This window comes from Liolophura sinensis, chromosome 1 (assembly GCF_032854445.1).
Source record: "Liolophura sinensis isolate JHLJ2023 chromosome 1, CUHK_Ljap_v2, whole genome shotgun sequence".
NCBI classification, from domain to species: Eukaryota; Metazoa; Mollusca; class Polyplacophora; order Chitonida; family Chitonidae; genus Liolophura; species Liolophura sinensis.
In genome coordinates this window covers 76,118,906-76,143,442 of record NC_088295.1, presented here as the reverse complement: position 1 = coordinate 76,143,442, position 24,537 = coordinate 76,118,906, and the positions used below count along the sequence as shown (strand labels likewise).

Below are 24,537 nucleotides of genomic sequence, written 5' to 3'. Positions count from 1 at the left end.
AGTGTTGGCGCTGTGAAAACTGCTCAGGGCAAAGAGGTTTCTAAAATAGAAAGAAAGTAATTCCGAATATTGAAGTATATATATTAGTGTATATTTTGGTCACTATGTTTGTGTCACCATCAGGAAATATGCAGAGTAAAGAATACATAGGCTAATATACATATGGCTGCGCAGGTGTGCACTGCATGCACCGATAAAGACAAAACAAAGCATGATAAGTCATCAGAAAGACAGGAAATGTTCAGCGTGAATTACATTTAAGCTGGTGTAAGAGGCAGTTTTAAAGCAGCAGATAGAATTAAGAACATACCCCAGGGCTTATTTACTCCAGATGTATTTCCTTTGATGGAACATCCCTGTTTACTGACGTATCTCTTGACAAAACTGTTAAAGTAGTTATTAACAGAGTGTACGAAGGCAAAGGAATCAACACTTGTCTTAAAAAACAAACTTTGGAAAAAGTCATTCTTGACTATTCAGGGGCTTAGTAAGCGGGTGGGGTGGGGGGTGGGGGGTTGAGGGGACCATGGCCCACCCACTTTTGAAAGTCGGGGGGCCAGCATATTTCGTATACTTGTAACACAGACAGGCCCTTCGCCGAATAAAACATCACACTATTGCAAATATATTTCTCGGTAAACTAAACAAGGCAAACGGCAATTTTCCCAGTGCACATTACTGTTAATATAGGGCCTACGTGCTTTTTTTCCGCCCTTGGGCCTACATATTTATATATGTTTATGAGTTAGCTCCCTTAGTTGGGACTCTTCATTCGATTGGAATGGAGCCGCCTGACAAACTTTGTCGAGTTCAACTTTAAAATAAATCCAACCACCTAGATATTTTTCATGGAGTTTGACATATAGTTCATTTTATTGTTTTCCTTTCTTTTTCTTTTCTTATGAGAGTTAATCAGCGTAGGCGGTTTTTGAAGTACAAATGCCACTTGTACTGAAATAAAGGTATTTTTTTAATAGCAATTTTTCTGCAACATCGGTTTTGTATTTTCTGCATCCATGCAACCATGGCTGCAGGTGTCGTAAGGTTGTGAATTTTGATTATTTCTCAAAAATTTAGCTTTTCCAGATCACATGAAATAGTGTCACGAAGTTATATATACCTGTTTTTCCAAACTGATAATGTGCCAAAATAACGTAGGTTTATGTAGGTTTGCCTGTTATAACTTTCAGTACACATATAGAGGTAGCATATTTTAATATATACAATTCTCCCATGGAAAGACAAATAGTCTACAGTCCACTAAGAGTGGAGTCATTTGTCTCTATGGATGTTTCTTTCCACCGATTCTCCTCCATACGAGCTAAATGCTTGTATTAGTCAATCTACACCAACCTTTCTCCCACGTGCATAAATTTAATGTTGAATTCTGGATAAATTGTTTACAATGTTCTCTGTTGACCCGTGGTTCTCCAGGTAAAGGTGTCAACAACTGAGCCAAACGTCTATTTCTATTTTTTCAGGCAGGCTTAAATAGTCAATAACACCTCAATTGCCATATCTAAGATACGGCAAATCGTATCTAAGGCGATATAGCTCCTTCAGAGCTTCCGGGGCCTTGGCGGCCCCTGGACCCTCACCGTTTTTGCTAGGACTCTTGGCGCCCCAACTTTGAAATTGCTTCCTACGCCCCCGCTACTGTAAGAAAACACCATTTCTGTTCAAATGTACAGGCTAACCGATGGGGTCATAATGGGTTCGCATTTAGGCCAAATATTAGCCGGTATTATTATGTCAGAATTAGAAAATATTGTTGTTGATGAGTTAATTAAGACCGATATAACCAAACACTATATGAGATATGTGGACGATAATTAATTGTTAATTAAACATGAAAACATTGATTTCTTCCATCCGAAGGTATAGACCTTCCCTGTACACAATTGTATCAGCATAAATATATATTTACGTATGTATGTCTTGTTGTTTTCACCTATACCTATTGTTTTATTTATTTACTTATTTACTGCATGATTGTACACTCCCTGCCTCTTTTAACCCTGGCTTCAACTATACATTCTATTCTATTTTCCTCAGCATTTCATGTAACGCCTCTTACACTTAATACTATGTAATTCACGCTCAACCATTCCTGCCTTTTTGTTGACTTTTCATGCTTTGTATTGTCTTTATACATGCATGCATTGTATACCTACGCAGCTACATGCATATAAGCCTATGTATTCTTTATTGTACATACTTCCTGATGATGACACTAACATACTGACCAAAATGTAGACTAATATTATGACTTCAATTTTAGGTGTTACTTTCTTTCTATTTTATACAAAACTGAACTGTGGAACCACTGAAACAGGTTTTTGTCCATTCAGAGATCACCTTACCAATGGTCTTATGTGATAAGAATGCATGGCAGCCATTGAAAACATAAACGACAGACTGTTGGGGGACTCAGTACATGGCTCCCTGTGTGCAGTGACACGCGTGCACGGGGGAGCTTGTCTGAGCGATCCCTGGATAACCGTTCGCTTAGCAGCTAGCTCTGGTGGGCGCTAGACTTTAGGATTGAAATACCTAAAAGACGATCTTACATGTACGATCCTGAACCACAAAACATCTTTCTAATGTGAGCTCAAGGTAAGCTAACCTTTCCATCAAATCCACCAAGACTGACCCATCAACTGGTCAAACAATATTGCAGTATGATTAGAGTAAACAATGCAGTATGATAATTCAAATAGAATTACACTGATTTACCATTATGCACATGAATACATACAGCAAAATAACAATATCTTGATTACAAATTCATTTACTTACCTAAATAAATACATTACTCGTAAGTTTACAAGGGCGTTAAATACTACAACTGTATGGTCTAACAACCGCACTCTGACGTAGAAATAACAGGGGCAATAAAAATGTAAAGGAATATAAATAAATGTATGTAAAGAAACAACAAGAACTCTTTTATCAAAAATACTTTCCACTTCTATTTTATCCCTAGATGACTAGGTTCGCTTTTTGTACGCCCCCGACCCCCCGCCATGAGGCAGAGCATATTATGTTAGAGCGATTTTGTATGTCATTCCGTTCGTATTCGTGTTTGGGCTCTAACTCCAACAGTTCTCGACACAGAGTTTTGATGCTTGATGGATACACAGATGGCGATGTGTCGCGACACGTAAAGTGTAGGATACATAAATATGATTTCGTTTTCGGACTATAACTTCAACTGTTTACCACAAAAAAGTTGTAATTTTTGGTGGATACACAGATATGATTTCGTGTTCGGGCTATAACTTCAACTATTTTCTGTGTAGAGTTTTAATTTTTGAAGGATACATACATACACAAATGACGATGTGTCGCGACTCACATATGTTCATTTCCGCGGTTGTCATGGTTACCGTTTTCCTATTGCCGTTTTCTCTATGTATACTATATAAATAGATATGATTTCGTGTCTGGCTATGATTCCAACAGTTTTCTAGATAGAGTTTTAATTTTTGGTGGAAACTAAGATATTCAGATGACTGTGTGTCTCGACTCACGTTTGTCGATTTTCGCGGTTTTCATAGAAACCTTTAAAATACGATATAAATAGAAACGATTTCGTGTCCGGGATACAAATCCAACTGTTTTCTGCATAAACTTGTTTTCATTTAAGGTGGACACATTTGCCCTCTTGCGCGGTTGTCAGGGTAACCACATACGTATCATCAACACCAAAGATGATTCCCCCCAGGCGTTATACTCACCACAATATTTCTGTATTTCAAACAAATGCATTTGTTGGGGTATATGTTGTGTTCACCTGAACTCTTTTTTTATATTTGGACTCGTGCTCGTATAATCATGTTATGTCAGGACTGATAAAATATACCGATAAAATAGATGGATATTTATCTTAAGAATGTTCGACAGCTTTGGATTTTATCTGTCTGGCGGCCTAGGACGTTAAGCATTGTACAGGAGTAACTGGGAAAATTTTTACGATGCATCCTTCAGGTCTGAATAGAAACCAGCCAAAAGACTTGTATTTCATGATACAGAATCCACGTTTTGAGGATATGGACTAAAAATGTTACTAAGAGATTAATCACATGTTTTTTTCCACAGGGCGTTTAAGCTTTCTTTCACGATATACTTGCAACAAGTACACTGCACATCCAAACAACCTAAAAATATAAGCTTGTTAGGGATTTGCCGTATTTGATCAGGCTATTGCACTCAACCACAAGATTAAAGCGTTGCGGAAATGTTCTCCACATTTCCGCGTTTGGCCTTTTGATAACTTAAATGGGTTCGTGTTGATTTGTCATAAATGTCTAGCATCATTTAACAGACAACAATACATCGTTTCAGAAATTAATTCAAGTACATCCCTCCAAGTCTCTCTTTTTAAATGTCTTTTGAACAGAATCTGTTGGGCTTTGTGTGCCTGTTAACAAGTATTGCAATTCGCACGCAATTGAGGTTATTGCGCTTGTGATTCATCGATCTTCAGCCATGCAATTATACAATTTTATTGCACAAAGCATTTGTTTCTGTATGTTAATAAGGTGCACTCAAAAAAGGTGCACTGAAAAAAGATATTTGTCGAAACGACTTGTCGCATGAGGATCAAATAGGTACAGGACATTACTACGGTTGGAGTTGAACGATATGTTACATTGTGTAATCGCCGTTTAGCAAAGGATATCAACAGTGAGAGCAATGGCAAACAGCAATAAACAGCAAAGAGAGCAGACAGATATGTAAACGCCAAAACGGTATCAATTGTGGTCCAAAATTAATCGTTTAAATCATATTTTTTACACCTGTAACTAATTTCGTGATCAACTGCGAGCTCGGCATTTCGCTTATAAATTGTCACCATCAGATTAGCATTTGTGGTATCTTCGGTCTGTAACAACATCGACATGTAACAGCATCGTTGACTATGTATTTCCGTGTTGCATAGAGCGTAGAGAAACAGGAGTGTTGCACCAATATTTGTCCGAAATCCGCCAAGCGAAAGGACCTGGTATGGTAAGGCAGGGAATCTGCACCAATGCAAGAAACTATTCACCTTAAGAAGCAAAACTGACTATAGCTGTGACTGACAGCTAGTGACAAACTGGTAAGACTATTTATTTTTCCAGTTCTCTTTTACTCTTCTTTTCGTGTTATATGGCAAGAATGGATTGAAGCAACTTATGGGTTATAAAATCGAAAGATGTTGGCCTGCTCCGGTCACACTAAAGTACTTTTTTTATGCATTAGACAATGAGGAGTGAGGAGAATCACTGCACCAAATGCAACTTTCTGAAAACTTTCTGAGCACGCATTTATTTACCAATCTTTAATACACATATAACAAATGCTCAGCCTTATACTTCCGCTACGCATAACATGTTAGTGTTGATGATAGCTGGAGGACCACGTGTGCTCTCAACCAGGATTATCCATTCTCATTCATGTTAACACTTATTTAATGCAGGACAGCCTATATTTTTATTCACACAAAACGTATGTTGCCAAGGAACAAAATCCCACAAAGATTCAAACTATTCATCGAGGTACAACCTGCTCTCCATAGTGACTTTGTTAGTTCACTGTACTAGTAAGGAAGCCTTACAGCCTATGACACAAATATGGATTTTAAACTAGCCAAAAAATGACAAAACTGATCATATAATAAAGTTTATTTTTACAAATGAAGACAAATGTTAACCAAAAACAAAACAGCGCGTAGAAATATACACACGAATCTTTCAGTAAAGATATTTTTCTCTGAGCAGTAGTTCATTTCTTGATGATGCTACAGTGGCTCATGGCGTCAAAATTAGCTATTTTCACATGGCACAACTGAGGTCTTGGAAGCCAGTCATAGGAGCTAAGTATGCGTGATACAAGTGATAACAATCTGCTCGTTGTTGTTGTTTACGAAGTTGCCATGCCTTTTTGGAAAAATTTGATGGACAACTGACAGGCCGTTCTGCCCTTTCTCAAGATGTGTTTTTTTTTATACCCCGTAGAATGGGTTTTTGAAATTTGGAGAGAAAACAAATACAGCAAATATCTGATCAACAGTGTTTCAACACATTTTGGGGCTTTGAAGCTGAGATATGAACTTTTTTTTCAGTGCTGCTCTTTTACCATTTGCACAAGTCAGAGCAATTCTCTTTGTTTTGATTTTTTACACGCGTGCAGAATTGTTAATTATAGCATTGTCTTTATAGGCTAGTCAAGCAGACCCAATCTCGTCTCACAGTATTGGAGAGAACACTTATGTGTTTCTCGGTGATTATAATGTATTTCTCTATAATTGCAATATGTATCTAAAAAGCTCGCGTAAAAAGTATATAAAGCTCTCAAACGTACATTTGTGTGTCGACCAGTTGGGAACGAAAACACAATATTCAACGATACATTGGACCTGTGTACTCACATTCCCCGAAACATCCGCTTTGGAGGTTCTTTCGACAAGGAGATTCACAAGGTGGTTATCTAATCATTCTTATCCTTGCGTTTTCCTTGGATCTTATCAACAAATTCTTATTTATATTACCATAATTCTATTATGATCAAGTATGGGGAAAAGGGACGGGGGGCATGAGGGGAAGACGTTACCCAGGCTATGTAATCTGTCTTCTGTGGAATAATTCTGGGGTCTTGTATAACAGATTAGTGTGATAATAGCTAGGATGGCCTGATGTGAATTGCCACGTGTCAAGCTAAAGAATCCACGACTGTGACGCTGTTTATTTCTGTCGTTTTTAAATGACTCATAAAAAACATGCCTACTGGCACAACCTCGCTGAGTCAGAATGTTATATCAGATGGAGTAATTAAACTGACTTCGAGAACTGTCAGCTTTATCAACATGGATATAACGCCTGTGAGTTACACATCTTCAGTGATGTAGACACGTTTTAAAGTTACACGGGGACGTCCTACTTAACAATATATACTCTATAATATCTTGCTAGTTTTGTCGTGCAAAAACAAAAATACCGTCTTATCCTCCTTCTGGAAAACTGAGACGATAGGTGTATATGGACTATCACTCGTCATTGCCCGGCCTTTTTTCTTTGTTTTCAAGTTATTCTTGGTTGTGTTGGTTTGACAACACAGTAATTCTAAAGTGGTGTTATCTAATAATTTTCATTACGTAATTCTACTTAAGTCGTTTGCAAGGGGATGTATAAGTGGCTACTTGCTAAACATTTACAAGAACACTAGGAATAAAACCCTGTAAAACTGTACTTACTGAGGAAAACTGATTACATATCTTCTCAATTTGCAGGTGAACTGTTTGTCGCCAAGGAAATGTAAGATGTTTGAAGTATCGAATGAAGAGGCTCAGTTATATAACATATTTCCTGAGTAAAGATTAGCAGTTGTCGTAGTTAACGTTGCAAAATGAAATGAGGTTATTGCGCAAAAAATAAACAAATATTTTCAACCGTATCTGTTTAATTGTAAACTTGTGTCAGTGTATATTATTAACGCATCAGTGATACTTTGAATGTCTCCCCGTGACCGCGGAGTAACGGTTCCTCAGTGAATCACCTCTAATATAAATAAGCACCACCGACTCCGCTGAAATCGCAGCGGGAATCGCACTGCAAATAGTCGAAGCGTTTCTCGCATTCAGTCACTCCCTCGACTGATTTCAGCGCGCTTCCCGTTGCGTCTGTTGGTTTGATTGGCTGGTAGAAATTGTCGTGAATTGGGTCTTGGTACATATACATTATTTAGTTAGTGCACCTAGAAAAATCACAAAGTGAAAGATGGACGTAAAAGAGAGGATAATTTTGAAAGCTGAAAACATCCAGTGCTATTTGATTAGGCGAATCAGAATTACTTGTAAAAAAGAATCTTCCATGTCGATTATTGAAGTAGCTAGTAGAAATTTGCTTTTCCAACACTGTGATTTCCGGTCAGAACGGCATGTGGTGGGAACAATTCACCTTGCGTTAAACGCTACGGAAGCCGCGGAGGGAAACGCAGCGGTTTAGGTGGAAACAGCCCTTAAACTGGTAGGGTTCCCATGAGGCAAGAAAATGGCGAAATCACTCATACAAAGATTTATTTATTTATTTGATTGGTGTTTTACGCCGTACTCAAGAATATTTCACTTATACCACGGCGGCCAGCATTATGGTGAGAAGAAACCGGGCAGAGACCAGGGGAAACCCACGGGTTGCTGGCAGACCTTCCCACGTACGGCCGGAGAGGAAACCAGCATGAGCTGGACTTGAGCTCACAGTGACCGCATTGGTGAGAGGCTGCTGGATCATCACGCTGCGCTAGCGCGCTAACCAACTGAGCCACGGAGGCCCCTATACAAAGATGACATCGACGCCATGTTACTGTATACTTACCATAAGAAGGTTCAAAATCAACAATAGAACAGTAATTCGCAAGAAAAACTTTTTGATAAGACTAACAAGACTTTATTATTATTCGTGTTTACTCCATATCCTGATGTGATCGCTTCGGTAGGATTTACGTTAAAATTTGCGACTGATGTAATGGTAAAAGTTGAAAATTTGTGTTTTTATTTCATCAGGTTAGAATGCATTCTTAGGAATGATTCACTTGTGCGAAAGGCGATGACATGAGGAAATCCAAGGGCCGGAAGTAAACCCTCAATTTTCCCCTTATATAGCCCATTGATCTTCATCTACAGAGCGAGTTCAAAGGGCATGCCATATTGTTGATCTCAAACAAACTTCATGCAGGTCTACGCGAACATACCAAGAGCGCTGTTGTCCACTTGGAACCAGCAACCTGAGAAAACGGAGACGCTAGAATGCGAATACTGTTTGTTTGTGGTCTGGTAATTGAAATACAAGCTTCTTATCTGGCGTCCACAACCCCAATAAGTCTGAAATCTGAACTTGCTTATGTATAGAATGTTGGGACGGGTAGTTTAGCCGTTATTTTGATCACAGCTTATCTCTAACATAGAGACGTAATGCAAAACAAAATTAGCTTGATGCGTAGTTGCGGAGTGGGGTAACTCTCATCGAGCAATGCAGTTTCGAGAGTTACTGGCAGAAGCAGCCCCAAATGTGTCGGATTGACGACAAGGATCATTTTACTGCTGTTTACGCGAGCATTAAATCTTCCCTAAAAAAAGTTGATCTCAACCGTATGTTCTTACAAATTAACTAACCTGGTCTTACATATGGCAATGGCACAAACTGACAAAAAAGGACCTTTTCACTGCCACTGCCATCTCGATGACTCACTAACGGTCATGGTGTAGGCCCGGAAAATATGATTATTTTTCACGAACTCTCTCAATTAAGGTCGATTTATGCTAGGCTTCCCCACTCCGCAATTACTTGATGCACTTCCTTCATGAGAATCCTATTTTCGGCACTGCACTCCGTCAACTGCATGTACATGTAAGCGAGCATCCCTTTCGATATGCATCAAATTTGGCTCTCCATGCTATTATAGTTGTATATACGACTAAAGTCATTACTGATCTCTAAGACATTATTTTTAAAAGAGAAGAAAATTTAAAAAGTGGCACTATAGACTGAAAAGAGCACATTTTTTTCTATCTGGTGGTGCCTGCTGCATAATTTTCCAATTTTTCCTCGCCATACACGTAAAGGCTGAAAACGACAAAGCTGGCATAAATCGCTGTCCATGGCGTCCTCCATCTTTAACACCCTGTAATTTATGCTGGGGGTGTGTTGTTCCTCAGCCAGTGAGAGTCGTTTAAACTGCCAGCTTGTTCGTGTGGACCTACGTCCAAGATTCCGGTTTCCCGATCGTCAAGTGGAAAGAATTCAACCGGAAATGTACCAACTGCACTTCGGCGTTTTCCAACGGAAATTCACTACACCGAAGACTTCAGGACTATCAAAATGGAGTTGCCCACAGCCGATTTTAGCGCTGAATTTATTTATAATTTATCAACTTGAGATATATATTAGAATTTTTATGGCATGCACATGCGAGGAAATACATACTCATTTCAATGGCCATGCTGGCTTCCTCTCCGCAACCTGCGGACGACCATCCGCAGGTTTCTGCAGACCTCCCCACGTACGGCCGTGGGTTTCCCCCGGGCTGTGCCCGGTTTCTCCCCACCATAATGCTAACCGGCGTCGTATAAGTGAAATATTCTTGAGTACGGCGTAGAACACCAATCAAATAAATAAATAAATAAATCTTTTCAATGGTAATTGTTTGATATTTAGATTTTCTTCTCCTTTAAGCTTTAACGCTAAAGGCCTCTTCCCCTCATTTTAAAAACTGTAAGCACACTGGCCGCCCTAACAGTTTTACTTTTCAGAATAATGAAAGCTAAGTGAAGTTGTCAAATTGCGTTATTATGGTTCTGACGCATATTTCAGTTGTCCCAGCATGTGTCGTATATATGAGAAACGTAATTGTGACTTCAAATCCATAAAAAAACAATAGATTTACTACACTCGCCGATGTCCAGCCGGCGGCCTGGTACGGCTCAGCGAGTGACGTTATAGATGGCCAACCCAAGTCTAGCGGGCCTATATAACCTGGAATTTATATCAAAACGACGTCATTTTCGAGATGGATTGTCGCTACACATCAGCAAATATATTGCCGTATAAATCTGAACCCATAGTGGGCGACGTTGAAGTTCCGATTTATGACATTTGCATCGCTGGTTAGACTTCAGATTCCGATATTTTAGACGTTGAATTTGATCTTTGCCCGGGCATTTCAAACCGCACTGTCAATACGGACAGGTAAGCTATAGCTTTGTCCTGTGTTACACTGTAGGTCTACATGTCGTGTGTACATCAGATTTAATATTTACTGTTCTTTCCTTCTGTCCGCTTAATAAATATCATTCTATTCCCCGAGTGGATTTACTTCAAAAATTTTTTCGCGGGAATTAATTTTTGAGCATTTAATCAAGGCAATACTGAAAAAAATGCTTACAACTGTTTAAAATTTTCTCAGTTATACTGTGGACGGAATTACTCAAGCACGTCAAACAGGTATTATTAACTGTGGCTTTAATCCTCTTTTCTTTCCTGAGGTGTCGCTAATCCTCGTAATCTGGATCAGAGATTAACACAATGGGGAATGGATTGGCCCAGCAAAGATTTGGCTGTGGTGAGTATAAAACCCTTTCGTCTTGTGCCGTGAGCCCATGCTTTCCTGAAGGCCAGATCGTCTGGAAACTTGAAAAAACTAACTCCAGAGTTTTTCGACGACTTGTTATTACAACTGTATGCAGAAAAACTAACAATTTCGTGAAGAAATTTGATATGCTTGTTGTCACTTGTGTGTTTTTTAAACACAGAACTAAATAGCAAATCTCTGACAGCTCGTAATACTTGGAGTTGTATGACGTCATTTGGCGGAGACTACCGAGTGTTGGCGGGAAAAATGCATAAACCCAGCTTTATTATCTATTGATTTTAATGCCATATTACTCTCATAACCGTACTTTTTTTCAAAATTTATTTTACAGCCAATTTAGCAATTTACACAGAGGTAGATGAATAAATATGAATAAATAACCAGTCTTTTGAGGTCTTTCTTTTCTTTAGAAAACACTTTTAGCCCAATGTGTTACAATATTTAGATTACCCCATATCAATTCTGCATTTTTCTATTATATAGTATGGACCATGTTGATTTCATGGTAGATTTTAACGAGGAAAAACACTCTTGAAACGACAAAAATAGTATTAATATTTAAGTTAAAAAAAAAACATTTCAACGGAAAGCAATAGGATGTAGATCACTTAAGGACTGATATTGCTCTTGAAACATTTATGGGTGTACACTGTGTAGATACGACTTCCCCCATGCAGCAATTTGAGTTGTCTTTGTTATGTAAAGGAAGGCATAGCAGTTAACTATTTCTGTAAAAGACAAAAACCTTTACATGTTTGCAAATATTGATCTGACAGTGCTACCTTTGCGCTCAAAGTATTAAGAAGGTATTTATTTTACCATTTACAAACTGAATAAGTTGAGAATGTGAGGCTTTCTCTGAATGTAATTTGTTTTAGCAATAACACAAGTTGCTTAACTTGTGTACAGCGTTTCTAGGAATTAGCGCATCTTATACTTTTCTCATGAGATTATTGTGTTATTGAGTGTGAATTGATGGCATCTTGAGACATCCATATATCTTGTGGTGACAGGTGAAGTGCTACGCTTTAGCCGTGGCGGATGGCCAGAACAGTTGGTAGGCTGGCCACGAAACAAGGATCTGTTCGCACGAGCGATTGTAATTGGATACCATGGCAAGCTTAGGCCCCTGTAATCCACAAATACCCTTCCCTACCAGCTTGTCCACACTGGTCCAGGTTACATCTTGTCTCACTGTCTTCGAAATATTTCAAGTAAAGAAAATGCGTATATGCCCATCTTTCGTAGTACGCGCATCGTTATGCAGGGAATATATATATATTTTGTTAAATAAAATTTTGGGTGAGGTCGTAACTGTTAATTATATTAATACCTCAGTGATCATTTAGCAATATGTGTGTACAGGTAGAGATGTTGTTAAATTTGTAACATTGTTCTAAATTGACAATAATGGGCAAAGTAGCAATTTGATTGGCTGTCCTGAAGGATATTTATCTGTACGGCAGCTGTCGGGTGTATGTTTGGATGAAGTCGGGCTGAGCGCGAAACCAATTCGTCATTCGCCCTTCTTCAGGTAGGTGACAAAATCCACAGCTTTGCAGTGCTTCAGAGTTGCAAGGATTGGCGATAAAAGTTACATTTTATAGCAGTTAGTCCACAAATGTCCTTCACAGATATCGTGTGCTGTTTACGTAACGTGATTAATTAGCAGAAGACGTAATTACGTCTGGTTTTATTTTTTTTAATGTGTAAGGAAATAACATGTTGATAAATGAAGAGGTATGTTAGACAGTTACTCTTTCATGAGGTTTTCCTTCACGGCGTATGATCAACAGAGAGTAGCACAAGTAAACGATAATGTGACATGTGATTAAAGACTTTGTTTCTGCTATGAGCAAACTTTGCGCTACATTGACTGAGTAAAGACACAAGAGATCTTAACCTGGCCCTTGGTAAGTGAGCCATGCATGTTTTTTTTTTTGACCAAGTAATTAATGTCCTTTAGCCATAAGCGTGTGAACTATGGTAGATCAACACTGCACAAGTGTTCTATTATATAGCACAAGGCTAGGGCTTTGTTGTAAACCTTCCATAGACTAGGGCCTTGTTGTAAACATTACATAAACCTAGGGTGTAGTTGTAAACAATGCACGTCGCTGCAGAGGTGTTACACCAGGTTAAGGTATAGGAGTAGAAACATTGCACGAAGCCTCATTGCACAGTGGTAGGGTTTAGTTGTACAACATTGCAGGACGCTAGGGTCTACTTCAATGGCATTGCGTGAGAGTTTCACTGTTCTATCTTCCTATGACATGGAGTATGGGACCAAACTCCAGTCAAATAAATAAATAAATCCTGAGATGAGATGTTTACACGTAATTTTTACCATTTAACAAAAGTAAAGCTTAATATTTCCCGTAAGGCAAAGTTTGCTGCTATACCTTAAGCTAGTTCTGCTGAGGCCCGGTATTAGGAAACTTGATGATCTTCACGTGTAGGTTGTCTTAAATGCGCTACGTTATTTATTTACGTAACGATACACCTGTACACTACGGCGTGTTGGCCTAGTCGGCAAGATTTGTGCGGTTAGCCAAGATCTATCCTACAACTCGTTTTTGGTTTCGTGAATCAGACTTTCTCGAATTCTGATACAAATATATAAGTCTCTTTGAGTTTGAGATATGAAAGTAAACACCGCAAAGTGAAGAATGCGGGTTTCTCCCAACTTACTGTGCATGTCGACATCAACATGCATCCAGCCTTATCACGACAGTCTATGCAAAGAACATGACTATGGGAAACGGGCTTATTTCTAGCCCCTGATGGGCGTTTAATGGGGTAAGAGTCCTGGTGGGAATTGAATGGATGCCAAGTACAGAGTTCGCTAGTCAGTATTTTGACACAGAGCTTAATACTTCTACACCATTAGATACCTTCTCTGTACGGACCGTCAGTCAGAGCTATAGCCTATGTCGGCATCCGTATGCAAGCTGATTTGCTAATTTTCTGAAGGGATTACGGTTACAATCATGGGAGGCTTTGTGGTAGCGCGCTAGGATCTGACCCAGGCCGTCCTCTCTACCGTCGGAAGACCGAAAATATATTTATCTCTGCGAGCATTTCGTCCTAGCAACTTCCACGTGCTGAGGTATGGACATCACGCGCACGGGCCCGCAGTAATAAGGTTTATGGCTTCCCAAAGCCCACAATTGCCTGATAGGGACTGATGTACCAAGATGGCGTTGGATAGGTACCACCGGCTGCGAGGGCTATTGAGGCCATTTCTTTTGGTATTTGTTGCCGAATGCACGTTTTGCAGTGCGCTAAGCCCCGATACCATTGTAGAGTTGAATGCCTTCATAGCTAACATCATGGCTTGTCGTAACCTACCCGGATTGACCGTATCCATTGTCAGAGAGGACCGCCTAATTTACGCCCGAGGGTACGGTGTCAAATCACTGCACACGGGGGACCCGGTCACTAACTCTACCAGGTTCTGTATCGGATCTCTGAGCAAAGGTTTCACGGCCACTTTACTGGCAATGATCATCGGTCAAAACGAAAGGTATGTCAATTGTGGTGAAATACTACAATAGATGTGTTTGTGTGGTGTATTTTATAGAATGTTTAAAGTTTTATCTCGATCGAATTTTTAGTCTTTTACGCCGAAATACTGGGGCAAGATGCTGCCTCACTGGAACGCCATATAGACGCCACCAGTCAAAATATTTGAACAATGATCTAATGTGTAAGTTTCTTTGCTTCTTATGTGAAGCTCCAGAGGAGAATGTGAATGAACCAACAATGCCAAATCTTAAGTCTCATGTATATGATTTTGAACCTGTTTACCCCGCTTAAAAAGCAGACATTATCGTGGGAATGATCCATTATTACATGAAAACGTTCATGCCAACTGCACGGAAGTGATCCATTATTACATGAAAACGTTCACGCCAACTGCATGGAAGTGATCCATTATTACATGAAAAGGTCCACGCCAAACTGCATGGAAGCGATCCATTATTGCATGAAAACGTCAACGCCAACTGCATGGAAGTGATCCATTATTGCATGAAAACGTTCATGCCAACTGCATGGAAGTGATCTATTATTACATGAAAACGTTCATGCCAACTGCATGGAAGTGATCCATTATTACATGCAAAGATCCACGCCAAACTGCATGGAAGTGATCCATTATTGCATGAAAACGTCAACGCCAACTGCATGGAAGTGATCCATTATTGCATGAAAACGTTCATGCCAACTGCATGGAAGTGATCTATTATTACATGAAAACGTTCATGCCAACTGCATGGAAGTGATCCATTATTACATGAAAAGATCCACGCCAAACTGCATGGAAGTGATCCATTATTGCATGAAAACGTCAACGCCAACTGCATGGAAGTGATCCATTATTTCATGAAAACGTTCATGCCAACTGCATGGAAGTGATCCATTATTTCATGAAAACATCATGCAGCACGAACCCATTGAGTGGGCTAGGGGCTGTATACTTTTCTTGTTGAATTAGATCGACACGCTGGATATATGAACAGTTTGCAATCAAAGTGCAACTGAGATAAGTATTTTATTATTGACAGTTTATATGCATAGTACACGATTTGAATATTGATTTTTCTCAGTCGCCTAGATCATATCTTGCGTGTTTCCAATATCATCGAAAACTGTTAACTGCTTCTGTTTGCATAATCCTGTTCGTACTTTATATACTTTCTTGGTTCTTTGGTAGATTGTGTTAAATGTTGTTTTGGATTTGGCCTTGTAATTATTCACCTGGAACGTCCATCTTGGTTGACGACTAGAATACGAATGTCTCTTTCGGGTCCTAGACTTGAACCCTTTTCCGTGTCTTTCATATCTGGATATATGGACAGTGCGCACAGTTGCTTATCCCATTGAGTGAAAATGAAATGTGATACCTAGGGATAGTCTCGGTTATCACATGAAGGTGTTCCGTAGACGTTCTTGGCGCTTATTAGAAAACACTGACAAAGCGCTCAGAGTCTACTCAAACAAACACTCATGCTCTCTGCATCACAGCATTATTCTGGTTCGTACAAACGGTTAAGCTGTGTTCAATCGTCGCAGTTTGTCGTACTAATTGTTGAATTCAACAAAATCGAAACTATTGAAACTGTCGACCGATTTTAGTCGAAAGGTACAAATCATATGAAGCACAGCCTGATCTAATCGTATTGGAGATGCCAGAATAGATGCAACAAATAGCACAGTGCGGTCGCGGCATTACATTATTCTATAGACAAAGGAGATAAAGCCTGTGTTGTATGATATCTTACTCCGTGGAGCCTGTTTTACGAAGCACTGCGCTTGGCATAACTTGACGTATGATATATACGTCATCATAGGAATTGTGCTTGACGTAATGTTGCGGCAGCTTTGTAAAACATGCTCTTAAAATTCGATGACTTTTCCCATGTCCTAAAATAGAATCGCCTTCAGTGAGACGGCGTAACTAACGTTTTAGATGTCTATCCGGTTTCGTCATATAAAGAATCCCGCTAAAAAGTAACGTCATGCGCCCAAAGATTTGACATTTGAATTCCAGGATTCTGTATTTGATCGGTCAGGTGCGCAGAGACAACCGGTCCAATCAAATGGACACACTATATTTTCCCTGGTTCTCCAGTATGCCAAAAGTTTATTTTCACGAATTTGTTGCCTACAGATAAAAAAAAAACATCTGCCTCTACCGGTTAAAGGACTTCAAATTCCTATGAAGATGTTGAGCAAAACCTCACATACAATCCTAGCCATACCTCTGTCTGATCTGGAGCTATACATACGGGTCACAAATTCTATTCGCTCTGTAGAAAACAGCACCAAATTTTGATATTGAACACGTCATAAACGTGAGTTCTGCTTAAAGCCAGACAGGTTAAAAGTCCTCGGTCTAAAGAGTCCTAAAACGGGACCAAGTGCCCTAGTTAGACTTGGCACCAAACTCTGGTGTTTGTTTTACTATAGCTGGCAGTGTAGTCCAGTCACAAACCGAATATTATGGTTAAGCAAAATACATATTCTTGTGATTCAATAATTATTATCACCATTAAGTTATCTTCTACATCTTTGGAATTTGTTGTTTGCAGTAAGTTGTTTTAACACCGATATTGTCTGCATGTGTGAATTGAAAAGGTGACTTTCGGTGTAAACATGACTTGTAACAAAACAGAGAGATTGACAATTTAGAACAGCTAGTGTAATGCAGTGTGCGTTATTGTTTGTCTAGTATAGGACTGCAGTAATGTACTGTGCGATATTGTTTGTCTAGTATAGGACTGCAGTAATGTACTGTGCGATATTGTTTGTCTAGTATAGCACTGCAGTAATGTACTGTGCGATATTGTTTGTCTAGTATAGGACTGCAGTGATTTATGGAGAGAGCGTGAAGCTCTGGGTTATGAAGAGCATGGTATTTGAGGGTACACGTGTCTGCAATTAAACTCTTCTGGATAGGGCTGACTTAAGTTCTCCACCAATCAGAGCGTATATGTTACATCAGTTATGCAATATATAAAGGTCAAAATTCAGGCTCTGAGAACGCCGCCTTCCAGCCCGTGACTTTTTAACGTGTACTGTACTTTAACGATGACTGCACTTGTAATGGTGTCACATATGTTATATTCATAATACTGAAGCAAAACCAAGAATCCAAAGTAGCATTAACTGATATATATTGTTAATTAGTTACAAACAGGAAACAAATGTATATGTGTATGTCCTTGGGGTTTAACGTCGTGCTTAACAATTTTTCAGTCATATGACGACAAGGAGTCATTAGGTGCGAGTAGATATGCCGGGTCTTCTTGTAGCAGGGCGAGACCATGCTGCCAAACTGCTGCCACCACTGAAATGTCATGCCGAAGACACCAGGAATGACACCCCACTTAGTCACATTATAGCGAGCTTTTTTCTTGCTCTAACCTCTCAGTGCTGAGCGCCAAACGAGGCTGCAGCAAGTAGGACGTACCATTTTCAAAGTGTTTGGTATGACCAGACCCGGGTTTGATCCTTGCAACAAATGTAATGACAAATAAGTAACTGTGCATAAACAACGATACTGTTTGAACTACGGAATAATCAGATATGGCTATATTGTGGTATTTACTCTTACCAGAACCCTCAGAGGGTGACTGCGATGTATATACATGTATGTTTGAGTTATGATTTGTAACGGTATGCGTATTCAAAGGAACAATAAGATAACGGACTTTTCTAGCCAAAATAAATGCATTCTTACTAAATATAGATTGCTGAAAATTGTCACAACTATGAGTACTGAAGTAAATTAGGATTCAGCCTTGCCAGCCTCTTGATAACAGAACATGTATGTATGCTTGAGGTTTTACGTCGTACTTAACACCTTTCAGACATTTGGCGACGAGGAGTGTTTGTGCAAGTATGCCGCGGTAACGCGACTCATGCTGCCAAAGTGCTAGCACCACTGACGAAGACACCTGGCATTACACACGCACCAAGTCACATTATACTGACACCAGGCCAACCAGTCCTTGCTTTAACCTCTCAGTGTGTTGGACTCCAAGCGAGGCAGCAACAAGGGCCATTCAAATTTTAATGTGACCCGTCTCGGGTATGATCCCAGGCCCCCTGATTTTCTAAGGATGATACTCTAACCATAGGGCAACCGAAACGTTCAGTATAACTAATGAGCACTTTAATAAAGCAGGAAACTCTATCGAATACGGGTTCATGGCATTTATCACGTTGCTCTCTTTACATATTCTTGACATCAGTCATAATCATTGTGGTACTTCCCCTATGTTTGGGCTTTTAGGAAGTAATATATGCTGTATACGTGGTATCATTCATGATATTATATATTTTTCCTAGTGGTATTCTTCTGAAGGAGCAATATGATGTATTTGTTCCATTCATTCGGTGGAAGACTTATGGTTGTCTTTGTTCAGCATGGTATTATCTTGTCTTTCCAGCCTGACATGGGACACAACTCTGCATGACATTTTGGGGGAAGACTTCATGCTCTCTGACGAGCACCGCACGAGGTTCGCGACTCTACGAGATATTCTGGCGCATAAGACCGGCATACCGGGGTATTTTGGTGCTCTGCTGACCGGGTATCAGGACTCTGTGGCAGACATGGTCAGGTGGGAGACTTGACTTCTTTGTAGTAGTTATGGAAGTGTCCCAACATCGAAAAGTAGAGTAAAGCTTTTCGGCTTTCCTCTTTGGACATAAAAATGGCTTTAAACTACACGTTTCCAAAGGCCCCAGCAGTCAGTCTGAAAATTATGTGGGGGTAGGTGGAGCCCGAAAGCTGGTTCCGCGTTCCCAGTAAATTTATTGATGATGCCATTTCCGATCATTTCCGAGTATTGACGGAAAATATGAATAAAGTAGTGTTACCAAGAGATATAAAATGTGCCTCAAAAATTGTTATTTCATTTTTTGCTATAATTTTCTTCGATTCCCCCAAAACAATTAACTTGTTTTTAGAATTCAGTTTATGTATCTATTAAGGCGTAGTTTATTAATGACATATTTATAATAATTTTGTAATAATTTATATTTATCAGTAATACCCATCTAGATTTTAAGCCTGGCGGGTTGGGTTTATTTCGTTTTTCAATGCTTGTATGGTATTTATTCCATACTTGCTAGATAAAGACTGTATACATTTTAGCACACTCTTTACAAAAAATACAAAACTACTGAAATCTGAAAGATTTTATCCGTTGGCGTCAGAATACCAGTGTCCAACTGACATCAACTGGTGTCCAGCTGACAGTAATAATCGGCCATGATAATATCTACTGATCAAATATACCGAAGTACATTTAAATTCATTAAAATTCAAATGCTGAAACCATTTCAGCTTTAGCCACTGCCTTATGTGTAATACATCTTACTATTCTTACTGTCATTTTTATGACAATGTATACCTTCGTTGCAGGGGACTTAGATTTATGCCTGCATCAAGAAAATTTCACTCCAAGTATCTTTACAACAACTACATGTTTATCTTGGCTGGGTATGTACTGGAAAGGCTCACGGGAAAGTCCATGGAAACATTGACCCGCGAGCTTATCTTTACACCACTATCCATGACGTCAGCAACTTTTGCGGAAGATTTTAACCACTGGGGGGATTTCGCATTACCACATATGTCCTTTAATGGGGAGTTGCGACCCTTGGACACCGTGTGGCTCAAGTAAGTGCTTTCAGGTATAACGTATTGTGACAGTGTATTGTGACAATTTACTTCCACGAAACGTCCTCCCCGAGGTCGGGAGACCCGGATAAAACCCGGCTCGGTAATACCAAAGGCTTTAAAAATGTTACTTGTTGCTGCCACGAACGGTGCTCAGCACTGAGAGTAAACAGGACTGGTTGGCCGGTGTAAGTATACTGTGTCTGGGTGGCGGTGTCTTGTCTGGCGTCTTCAGCATGATGCTTCAGTGGCTGCATAGGCTCGCCCTACTGCAAGAATACACAGTGTATATAGACACACCCAATGACCCCCTTGTCGTCATATGACTGAAAAATTAAGCACGACGTAAAACCTCAAGCCTACATAAATACTTCTGTAACATGTTTACAGAAGTAAAACAACTACATGTATATTTTTTAGTCGATCTAAGAGAAACACTCTGTTCCTGTTATATTAAATTGAGAAACTACACACTAGAGTACATTTATTTATGTATTTCATAAATACTTATATATGTCATTTGTAACACCTGTTCATGCCCTTCGTTGCACCTGTTTATATCACCAATACGCATCAATCTTGGAGAGGCAGAATATTTTTTGATAAATAAAAATAGTCTTAATGCTTAATTTTACGTCGAGCTGAATGTTAACATTTTTGAAATAGTTTTAGGTTTATAAATTATTCTTCATGTTATAAAAGTACACATATATCAAGTGTAGATGGAGAGACATAAGCCCTAAGAAGTAAACTACACGTATATCATGTGTAGATAGACAGAGAAATGCCTTAAGGAGTAAAATGTTACCTCAAGGAGAAATATTAATTATCTTCGTTGAATTCACGTCTCATTTCAGAAAGAGTTCCACCATTAACGCTGCGGGTGGGATTTGTGTAAACGCCGTTGATATGGCAAAGTGGATGAACTTTCACCTTCGTGGAGGGAGACATCCGGAAGGTCACTTACTGGTAGATGTAGAGACTTTCAGTGAGCTTCACACCCCTCAGATGCCCACTCCAATGCCACTCGGCAAAAAGGTCCTAAAGCCACCCGTATTCCCAATATCTGCCGGCAGATTTGCCTATAACCTCGGCTTTGGATCCGGAACTTACAGAGGTAAACTGTTCACAAACATATTGTGTAGATGCAGGAGCAATTTTAATGTGGTTTTCATACATAACTTTGTCTCAAGAAGCTGGAGTTTTGTGCACGTTTCAGAAAGACTTCGTTTGTACAAAAAGCTTTTTTTACTTCTCTTTGCAATGCTCGAAGTCGGGAGACCCGGGATCAAACCCGGCTCGGGTCATACCAAAGACTTAAAACATGGTACTTGTTTGCTGCCTCGCTTGGCGCTCAGCATGGAGAGATTAGAGCAAGGAAATATGACTGGTCAGCCCGATGTCAGTATAATGTGACTGGGTGGTTTCATTTCTGGTGTCTTCGGCACGATACTTCAACAGCGGCAGCACATTTGCTGCATGGACTAGCCCTGCCATAAGGAGGCACAGAATATGTACACTCATCTAATGGCTCGTCGTCGTCATATAATTAAAAAGTTGTTAAGTACGACGATAAACCAAGCATTCATTCATTCTCTTTACAATGTTCTGTGTTAAAAAGCTCTTTAAAAAAGGAAGAGAGAGAGATTGAGGTAGTGTTACGTTCAGTGGTTCTAAATATAGTTAAGTTACACGTACAGGCGATGTGATGCGTATTAATACCTCAAAGTTCAGAGCTGAATGCAAGCCTAACGCAAAACGTAAATGTAACTATGAAAAGACAGACCACTGTTACGTTTTGTTGATAGAAAAAACTTCCTTTTGCTCTTTTAGGCTATCACAACCTACTCCATGGCGGCCGCGTGTTTGGCTTCGACTCTAATCTTTGGTTGTACCCAGACAATAAGCTAGGTATCTTCACCAGCGTAAGCGGACCAATGAACGACGATGCCATGAACGGTCTGCGAGTACTTCATTACAAGATCTCCGATTTGTTACTCGGAGAACCGTCCTGGCTGAACCATTCAACGGCTTGTCTCTTTCCTGACCCCTGGATGGCCAACTCAAAGACGGTTAAGCTTAAAACGATCGCACAGACGGACGGAGAGACCAATGATGTCGGCAGGGCAAGATTCGTACCAAACGTACGCGTGCGCAGAAGGGCTTTGATCTCGGACCGGCCTACACAGCGCCCCCTACTGGAATATACCGGAGAGTACAGCCATTACGCATTCGGTAACATATCAGTCGTTTTGGACAAATCGGACAAAATGTTGCACCTGAGACATGGTGTGTTTGGTCACGCGGTGCTGTATCCCAGTCCACTCAGACATACATTTAACATGAAGTTCCTGGGTGTTTTGCAATACATTACTGAGGCTGACGGCTGGAATCATTTGCTACCCATTAAATTCCAGGAGGATGAACATGGTCGCATTCACAAATTGGCTGCTCTTTTCATTGAAATTGAAGTACCGCCTAATTTTGTTCGAGGGCTGAACTGGAGACACATACCGGAACCGGAATTCAGGCATCACGTGACTCATTGTAAGCCCCTAATAAACTCTGCAGGTTTGAAGGACGATATGGTCACAGTGAAATTGGTGGCCGTACTATTGGCTTTTGCTACATGGTACATATGATTGACGTATATTTCACTGGCTACAGTTCCAAGCCAGTTAGAACAATTTCAACATTTGGGCCCCAGCGCACAGGCTATGACGTTGTTTACTTAACGGCGATATTTGACTCCATTATAAGGCATGACAGCAGACATCATCGTGTACATAATGTTTCATATAACGAGAATTAAATAGGAATGCCAGTGTATGTGTAAGCACAACTCTTGCTGTATAAACCTGTATACAAATGAGCCGTGTACCCCAAACGGATTGCACTATTTTATTACTTTTTCTTGTGCCGTGTCCGGTATTTGGGCGATGTCATACAGTGTGGGGACAAAAGTCTTGTGCACGGCCATGTTATGAGCCGGTGTGCTGCGCGCGCCTGTATCAGTCACGTGACCACGCTGACTGCACCAAGTTCAATTCGGGTCCGAACCCTGTACAAATGTCTATTGTGGTCTGACATGTACTCGTAAATCGCCTTTACATATAACCACAAAGGTGATCATCTATATGTTTCTTTAGGTTAAGTATTAGATTTAGAGATTTTTATATTTGTACTATAATCTACATGTGTGACCAGAATTACGGTCAGTGACTGTGGGAAAAACTTCATTATGGGCGGTCTTGACAATTCGCCGAATGATGCATTGTTGAATCGACTGGTCAAATGAAAATGAGACAAGCTTTGTTTCATGATGGTTTGTATGTTTCGACGAACATCACACGTTAAAGTTTTGTTGAATTCTTCACATCAGTACGACAAATCAAATTATGTGAACGCGATTTTAGTCAAATTGAGTTGTATTTAGCCGATCATAAAATGTAGGCCTACCTGCAGTTTTATAAGCGTATTGCTACCTCGAGTTGAACTGTATATATAAATATATATAAATGTATGTATGTATAACTTACGCATGCCAAAGATAACCCACTTTCCTTCCATTGGCGTTACCACTGACGTCAGCTAATGTTGTTAAACATAACATTACTGTTTTGGGCCCAGCAAAAATGTTTAGGTACCGGTACCGTTGAACACGCTACTAACGTTTTTTTTTTAAAATTTAAATGAAGCATCATGAGCCAAATGTTTCCATTAAAAAAATCCGTGAGTATTTAATGACACGCAAATATTATCGTATTGACTTGACTTATTAGTTATGTCTACCGGTACTTTACATAAGCTGCCACACAATCAGTATTTTCCGAGGCCGTTCGCCCCAATATATCTTTGCAATAATTTTCTTCAAACTACCACGTTTCATCCGCATAATTTTCGGTTGCCGGGAAAATGTAATAAAAACTGATTGTTTTTAAGCATCTGGGAGAATGATAAGACAAACAAAATTGTTTTCACGTTTCAACCTCTGGTTCTTGTACCGCGTATAGATCTTATGTTACACTATACTTCTGATATTTGAATCATACATGCCGCTATATGAAGGCATTCTACTACAGCGTGAAACACGTGTGTTATAGCCGAGCGGGTTAATGCTTTCTGTCCTCTGTAAAACCTTGATCAATTTGGTAGCACTGGTTGAGGAATGGCTTTAAGTTGTTTAACAAGTATTGACGCGGCTCTCTCCGGTT

The 24,537-nt window shown here is 39.7% G+C and overlaps 1 protein-coding gene across 1 annotated transcript; it reads left to right on the top strand.

Moving 5' to 3' along the window:
* The first annotated feature begins 14,324 nt into the window (after positions 1 to 14,324).
* Positions 14,325 to 22,965, top strand: LOC135464061 (uncharacterized). Its single transcript, XM_064741543.1, has 5 exons — positions 14,325 to 14,653; positions 19,086 to 19,259; positions 20,066 to 20,323; positions 21,181 to 21,440; positions 22,157 to 22,965. Exons 1-5 carry the CDS (start codon positions 14,325 to 14,327, stop codon positions 22,963 to 22,965), a joined length of 1,830 nt encoding a protein of 609 aa, XP_064597613.1.
* Positions 22,966 to 24,537: the final 1,572 nt, after the last annotated feature.

Coding starts and splice junctions, on each gene's coding strand:
- LOC135464061 (XM_064741543.1), top strand. CDS start 14,325: ATGGCGTTGGATAGGTACCACCGGCTGCGAGGGCTATTGAGGCCATTT. Junction 19,260..20,065: donor TCTGTGGCAGACATGGTCAG/GTGGGAGACTTG, acceptor CCTTCGTTGCAG/GGGACTTAGATTTATGCCTG. Junction 21,441..22,156: donor TGGATCCGGAACTTACAGAG/GTAAACTGTTCA, acceptor TTGCTCTTTTAG/GCTATCACAACCTACTCCAT.